The following is an 8,099-nucleotide window of genomic DNA, read 5'->3' on the forward strand; positions in this document are numbered from 1 at the left end:
AAAACATGAGCCGAGATTTCAAACCCGGAGACTTGATCTTTGCCAAGATGAAAGGTTATCCCCATTGGCCGGCCAGGGTAAGGCACCCCCCCTCCCCTGCAGGCCGCAACGCCCTCCTGCTCCGTACCGGCCCTCCGCCCTCTCCTGCACCCGCCTCTCCCGGCCTCCCCTCCCGCGCTTCCAGCTCTGTTGCCAGCAGCGTGCCCAAACGCCGGTGGGGAGCAAGGCGGTTAAGCCGCCGTGCGCCTTCGGGCTCCCCTCCTGTGGGGGAGGCCACGGTCGTGCTCCCGCGGTTGGAAGCGACTTCTGAACCCCACTGCAGAACTAGTGCTCTGCCTTGCCGTTGCCTTATGCTTGCCTGTAAGTCCCTTCTCCTGTAACAAATAGCTCTCTCTCGTAGTCGTTAGTTGTCCTAATTTGCATAACTTCGCTTTTAGGAGTGAAGGCTGCTGTGTGGTAGCATGATGCAGGAGCTGTGCAAGCACCTAACTGTGCAGAAATGCTGTTCCCCATTAACTGCTCTTTTTTGACAAAAAAGGAACACGAAGTTATGGCGAGGTTAATCTTTACTTTTAAAGTCAGCTATCCCTGTGGTGCTTCCTGTAGAATAAGCTAAGTGTATGTGATAAGTTGTCCAGTCCTTTTTCGCATGCTCCCTGCTCCCTTGAAAGAGGCATGGCAGGTTCTGTGACTGCAGTAGGTCATTTGATGGTTGTGGGAATGTAGATAAAAGACCAATTATGATATACTTAGCTAAGATGCTGGGTTAAGCATTGGGTTTTTTTAAAAAGTTTATTGACCTTTCCTTTTTGTAGCACTTGACATTTGGGCTTGGGCAAGTTACAAGCTCAGCGCAAGGGCAGGAAGTCTTGCTATTTCTTATGCTGAAGGAGGGGCGGTATTTGGATGGAATTGAGTTGTGCTTTTTACCTGTAGCACATCGTGTCTCTCCTTTTAAAGCAAGTGGTCATGTGAAAAGTGTTGCTGTAGCACAAGAAGTGTTGTCACTTCCTATTGTTGTGAATACTGTCTTGGATTCTGCTGTATTTTTTAACATACAGTTAAAAAGAAATCTTGAGACCTGCTTTGCTTCTCTGTAGCTTTTTTTAATGCCTTTTTTAATGCTTAACACTTATTTCTCCCTAGGCTGTTCTTAACTGTTACTTGACTTTAATTACAGTCTGTCTTTTCCTTAGGTGGATGAAGTTCCTGATGGAGCCGTAAAGCCTCCTACGAATAAAATGCCTATTTTCTTTTTTGGCACCCATGAGACGTAAGTCCTTCATATTTAAGGGTCATATTTTTTTCCATGTAGAATGCCATGACAAGAAGTTAACAGCTTGTCTGAATGTAGTGTATTTTAAACGATAGTATTCAGTAGCAGACCTACTCTTCCTAAATTAGTCTCTTTTGACAAGACATGCTTCTCTGACGTTTGCTTAAAATATTCAATGATAGACCTTAACCATACCATGTACACTTCCCTTGTCAGAAGAAAAAAAAAAATCCTATCCACAGTGGTATGACTGATAGGGTTTTCTTTCTTTAGTAATGGACTCTTAATTAAAAGTCCTGTATATCCTCAGAATTCTCAACAATATATTCTCAAAGAAAGAGAAATACAGCTAAGAACAACAAGATAGGAAAAATTTGAGAAACTGATAAGTAATCATGTATTTTTTTGTTTGGGTTTTTTTTTTTCTGGAGAGGTTTGGATTGTGGGTGTTGGAATCTTATAAGATCTGGAGAGAAAAATGAGGAAGTGCAGTTAGCTTTGTACCTGTCAACCTGCATAATATTTATCTTTGGGTACTTTCATCAATGCTAGCATTTTGCAATCATAGAAGATTTGTTTTGAGGGACTGCATTTCTTTCCCTGCTAAAATTGATTGTAAATATGCTGGGGTTTATGCAGTTTTGTCTCTTTGAAAATTATCACGTTACTTTTTAGCATCACTGATGGTCTTGGTGTAGATTACTAGGACTTCAAATTCGGTGCTACAGTTGTGTGATTTATTGGCTGTTTTGTTTTGTTTTGTTTTTTTTAAAAAGGTCACCAAAACCTGTAATGGTGTTTTTTAATTCTGCTGGTTTTTTTTAATAAAACGGCAAGTGGTACATAAGCAAGTCACCAATAGAAGTTGCATATACAAGTACTCTGTTTCTTGCATTTTGCAGAAAGGCTTTGCTGGGTTTTTTCCTTCAGCTTATTAAATGCCTATTGAAATCTCTTTAATCTGGTACTTCACATCTATCTTTTAGTAAGCCATGCTAAGATAAGATACATTGCCCGGTTGAATTAAAGAGTGAGCATCCTCTACTTTCTCTGACAGTATTTGTTACTTGGCTGCTTCTTTAAGAGGCAACTTCTCTGTGAAAGACAATTCTATATGCTTGGCTCATACACCTATGCATTTCTTTAATTGTTCTCATCTTTCAATGGTTCCTTTTTTGCAGTTTGGTTTTTTATGCAGGTGTAGTTTTGTGGATAAAGAGGTGTTTGTGGAATTTGATTGAAGGTTGAAAGGTTTGAATTTTGTCCCTTTTTTTTAATTGCAATTTTCAACAATGCAGCAGGTTACCTTTTTTCTTAATTTTTTTTCCCCAGCTGGTTGTGGGGGTTTGTTTGTTTGTTTGTTTAAGTTTTGTTGGCAGATGAAAACACAATATTGCTTTGGTCCTGCCCTTTCTAATGTGTGTCATTCTGGATTGTATTGGTGTTTTGTGTGGTTCTAAATGACTACAGGGATGCAGACTGAGTATAAGGGAGACAGAAATAACTCCTTATCTAAAGCTTTAAAAATACCATTGCAAATTTTGAGAAGCATTATGGCCAATTTTAGATTTAGCTTAGACTCTTAAGACATGCATGGGTTTGGAAGTTTTCTTTTCTCTTTTTTTTTACATGAGTAAATTTGAAATGCCTGCTCCTCACTCTGATATTCTTGCAAAATACAGTTTTACTGCAATTGAGCTGGTTTTTGTTAGGCAGTAAGTCCAGGGTTACTACATTTCAGAGATACATACAATATAAGAGAAACTCCTTATCTTACACATTGCAAAGTACAGAACATTCCATGACCCAGCTGTCTTCTGACATGCTTGAGGAATGTTGTGCTCCTTAGAGTAGTAATAGGTGAAACTCCCATGTGTCCTGATTGTACTTAATATTGCTTACAGCAGATACCTGTAAGTAACAACAGGAAGGAGCAGCTCAGGTAAAAAAGGAGAATGCTGTTCCATGGCATGTAATTTTGTTTAGGTTTGTAGCTCTAAGTAGTGACTTAATGATCCATCAGGAATTAGGTATAGTTAGCAATTTTCTGTACTTTTTCATGGGAATTAAAATTTCGTAAACTTGATCTCTGTAGTGCTTCTCCCAGTTTCAATTACACACCTGTGCAAAGTTAGACACTACGTACCTTCAGCATGTTAGTAGTCTGTACGTAGACAGCCTATCTTACTGTAAGTAGTGGCAACTCTAAAAATCCAGATAACTAGTTCAATCATGCTAAAAAGCGCTTCTGTATAAGATAGTGTCTTCTAGCTGTGTGGACAGTCACAGTAGGAAAGGAGGAGCTATGGAGAAAAACAAAAACGAGACTGGCTTGGGAATAATTCTTACTTGATTTTTAGGAGTAATATTAACTCAGTTTTGCAGATTACTATAAACAAATATAAATTTGTACTTGGATTGCTATTGTTGATTTTCCTCTAAGTTTTGTCAAAACACAACTAAAGGTGTTGTTCTCTGTCTGCAGTGAACCGATACATGCTTCTTAAAATGCTTTGGGAATTTGGTTGAGGTTTGTTTTGTTTAGTTCCATACTGTCTTAATGCAGCAACAGTACCCTATCCTAAAGACTGTAATAAAATAGATACTATTTTAATAAAAATTTTATTTGGATGTGTTGTACCAGTAAATCACATCAGTGCAGATTTTGGTTGGACATAAACAGGTCACACTGAACTCTAGTTTCTGGACTCTATATGTAAGGGTAGTCTCTCTTAATTTGATTTTCTTGTTCCTTTTTCTTTTTGGTGCATGGGGATTTAACTACAGCAACCCAATAAGCTACATGACCTTTTCGCAGTAGCCAATTCCTGGTGTTTCTCAAAGCCTGAGGAATATGGGTAGAGGCTTACAGATCTTGCAAAAATGGTTCCCTCTAGGAGATAGGAAACATTGCCTTCTTTCCTATTTCTATATCTAGCAGTTTCTGTTTGTCTCCCTCTCCAACTTTTGATCTGCTCAAGGAAGCTTTGCAGGTGCATGTTTCCCACCTGTCTGAACCATCTAACCATGTCTTGCTAAGAGGTAGGTGATTTGCACTTTAATCTGTCACATTGGCTTACTTAATACTTCATACACAGAGGTGAGTGTTTTCCTGCTGGAAGAGGAAATACTTAAGCTTTTAGATGATACATTTTGGTGTTTTTTGTTTGTTTTTTGTTCTTTAGTAATGTTTAAGTCTCAAGTAATCTTTTTAAAGATGATGAAGAATATAGAATGATAGAATCTTTGGATTGGAAGGGACCTTTAAAGGTCATCTGGTCCAACCCTCCTGCAATGAGCAGGGACATCTTCAACTAGATCAGGTTGCTTAGAGCCCCGTCCAACCTGACTTGGAATGTTTCCAGAGATGGGGCGTCTATCACCTCTCTGGGCAACCTGTGCCAGTGTTTCACCACTCTCATTGTGAAAAATTTGTTCCTTCTATCTAGTCTGCATCTACCCTCTTTTAGTTTAAAACCATTAGCCCTTGTCCTATCACAGCAGGCCCTGCTAAAAAGTCTGTCCCTGTCTTTCTTAGAAGCCCCTTTTAAGTCCTGGAAGGCTTCAGTAAGGTCTCCCTGGAGCCTTCTCTTCTCCAGGCTCAACAACCCCAACTCTCTTAGCCTCTCCTCATAGGAGAGGTGTTCTATCCCTCCAATCATTTTGGTGGCCCTTGTCTGGCCCCGCTCCAACAGGTCCAGGTCTTTCCTGTGCTGAGGGCTCCAGAGCTGGACGCAGTGCAGAGTGGAGTAGAGGGGCAGAATCACCTCCCTCGACCTGCTGGCCATGCTGCTTTGTACGCAGCCCAGGACACAGTTGGCCGCAGGGCTGTGAGTGCACATTGCCAGCTCATGTCCAGCTTTTCATCCACCAGTACCCCCAAGTCCTTCTCAGCAGGGCTGCTCTCAATCCCTTCATCCCCTAGCCTGTATTGATACCATGGGTTGTCCCGACCTAGGTGCAGGACCCTGCAGTTGGCCTTGTTGAACCTCGTGAGGTTCACACAAGCCCATTCCTCGAGCTTGTCCAGGTCCCTCTGGATGGCATCCTGTCCCTCAGGTGTGTCAACTGCACCGCTCAGCTTGGTGTCATCTGCAAACTGGCTGAGGGTGCACTTGATCCCACTGTCTGTGTCATTGATGGAGACATTAAACAGTAAATAGGAAAGTGGAGCTTACAAGTGTCTATTTAACTTTTGCATGAGCTGATGCATTAGAGAGCAAGTATCTGCAACTTTTCAAATATTTGGATCTAACATATATACCATCAAACAAAGCTGTGTCTAGGTGCAGAATGAATGTAAGAAGGTACCACCAAAGTGTTGTCTTTTTCTGTTAGCGTATGGATTGGCATAGTGAAATTAAAGGTTATGGAAGTGGGGCAGAAATTAAACTGTCTTTGATATTCTTCAGGCTAAACCTGAATACTGGTTTTCAGTAATATGTTACCTTGTTTTCCCAAGTCTAGCTTAGAGAAGCTAGTGGTGTGGATACTGTGACTTTGACATATGAGGAAAGCTACTAGGCTAAAAGCTTTAGTTGCACAGCTTACAGTAGGGGTAGTGCTATGCAGCAGTGTTGTTTGTCTGACAAAGATATGCAGGCACTGTTAAGACGTCTACTACAAGAGTAGCTTAAATAAAAATCAAATATTTCTAACGTTTACTTCATCAAGGAAAGGATTGGGTGAGAAACTTAAAATAAGGAACAGTTTAAAGTTTATATTGGTTAAGTTCAGTAAATCAAGTGAGAGGTCCTATTGTCACACACTGAAAAACTACTGAATTAGTGCTGAATTACGTAGCGTACTTACAGAGATGTGAGCAGTCAGTGTATTCAAGTGTTGCTTTTTGGTACCTACACTAAAAATTATTCTTAAATTTTCAATTTTAACTGGATTATTTTTAATTTAATAACTCTGAAAGATTTTCTTTGTTAGCTTGGTGCCATTTCTTCTCCTTTAAATTGTTCTCTTGCCTTACGTTGTCCAGATTCAAGGAGTCTTTATTCTTAACATTTAATCCTGATTTTTTCCTAAGGGAGCAATTTCTCTTCCTGTTTATTTGCAGGCTACTCAGTTTTTAATTGTTCTGGTTCACAGTAGTTGGTTCTCCTACCAGCTGCAATCTTAAGATGCAGCATTGGTTGTTTCTTGCTTAGACACTCAACACGCTGGGAAGGAGGAGGTCCATCTGTTTGGTGGCAATAATGGAAAACTTGGGCTGTTGAAGGCAAAAGTTGAGAAAACTAAAGACACTTATGTAGCAGAATTAGTTGTTGAAGTAGTAATGAATTTCACATCTTAACATTTGGAGCTTACTTCTCCTTTGAAAAGACTAACCATTTAAAATGTGAAATTTTGTTCTTTCTCTCCTTAAGGGCATTTTTGGGACCAAAGGACATATTCCCTTATTCTGAAAATAAAGATAAATATGGTAAACCGAATAAAAGAAAGGGTTTTAATGAAGGGTTGTGGGAAATCGACAACAATCCCAAAGTGAAGTTCTCTCATCAGCAGGTAAGTTATGTAAGTAGGGAGTCTGCAAATCTTTGTTGCTATACTGTTGGGGGAAAAAAAACAGGCAATGAGTGTTTCCCTGCTGTAGGGTAATGAACTATTGCTGTCCTTCAGCTGTGGGTTAGATGGATTTTTAAATTCTTTTTTATTATTTTTTATTTCCTTCTAAATTGATCTCTAGTATTAATAGCATAAAAGAGATGGGGGGCATGTTGTTTAACTGGGGATATCTGTTTACTATAGTAAGCTTATGAGGGATCTTGTTGACAGTTTCAGAGCACAATACTAAAAGTTTAACACTTCTTACAGTACACATCAAGTTTTACTTATAACTATATATATATTCCTAAAATACTTCTCTTTGGAACTGTATGACTGTCCTTGAAAAGTGGTAGGCTTTTGTAATCTCAGTCACTCTACTGTCTACTCTTTCTGTCCTCTAAACCCAAGTGCTTTTCTCCACAAGTATCCCGATAAGATTTCAGTATGCGCTTTCGTAGGGCACAGTATTCTTCCTTCTAGTGGTTGGAAGCAATGTGATGCTTGCCCCCAAACTGTCACATGACTTGCTTGATTCAGTTTTTGTCCATCAGTAGTTCCTTGTTTCTTGCCCTTTTGGTAAATTTTCTAAGCTTAAACTGGAGCTATGCAGTGCTATCCATGAAAAGACCTAAATTTAATTTGAAGACAAAGTAATTGTCTTGCTCATTTGGTCTTTGCTTATCTGCTCTGAACATTCTGTAACCTCTTGTTTTGCTGTGTACACTGGGCCCTGATCACATACAGGGGCCTCTAGGCAATGTTGCAGTAATAATAGAAAGAATTGGTATCTCTTGGTGTCACTTGTTACTCTTGCATGCCATGCCAGATTGCCATTTCAGGACCAGTTAATCCCTGCTTTATAAGATATCCCAAGTGGCTGCGTTTCTAGTTTGAAGGAGAATGTGGATAAAGAGTTAAGACGTTTCTGAAGTAGAGTCAAGATAAGATGATGTACTCCAGTTGTGCAATTTTTCTGTTTCGGGATATGGAAAGATCCTAATCCCTGCATCACAGTGGGAAGGACTGTATTAATAAGGGACAGATTATTTCTGCTACCCTAAAATATGAGTCAGTATACCTTCTTGCTCTTTGCTTTGTGACAGCTTAGGAGAGATGCTTTGTGGATGGCTGAGGCACTTGTGAACTGTAACTGAGTTGTATGTTAGTAGTCATTCTAACAAGGTGAAAATCTGGGTGTAAGCAATCAACAGTAACAAGCTTGCCAAAAATTTTTTGCCAAAAATTGACAAATATTGTTTCACAG

General features: G+C 39.7%; 1 protein-coding gene across 1 annotated transcript in view; it reads left to right on the top strand.

The window, feature by feature from the left end:
- Positions 1–2: 2 nt before the first annotated feature.
- Positions 3–8,099, top strand: part of PSIP1 (PC4 and SFRS1 interacting protein 1) — a 38,255-nt gene continuing 30,158 nt past the window's right edge. Inside the window, exons 1-3 of the mRNA XM_010292448.1 lie at positions 3–77; positions 1,197–1,273; positions 6,655–6,793. Of these exons, the coding sequence (XP_010290750.1) occupies positions 6–77; positions 1,197–1,273; positions 6,655–6,793 (288 nt within the window). The 5' untranslated portion in view covers positions 3–5. The remainder of the gene's footprint in view (positions 78–1,196; positions 1,274–6,654; positions 6,794–8,099) is intronic.

This window comes from Phaethon lepturus, unplaced genomic scaffold (assembly GCF_000687285.1).
Source record: "Phaethon lepturus isolate BGI_N335 unplaced genomic scaffold, ASM68728v1 scaffold45868, whole genome shotgun sequence".
Lineage (NCBI taxonomy): Eukaryota > Metazoa > Chordata > Aves > Phaethontiformes > Phaethontidae > Phaethon > Phaethon lepturus.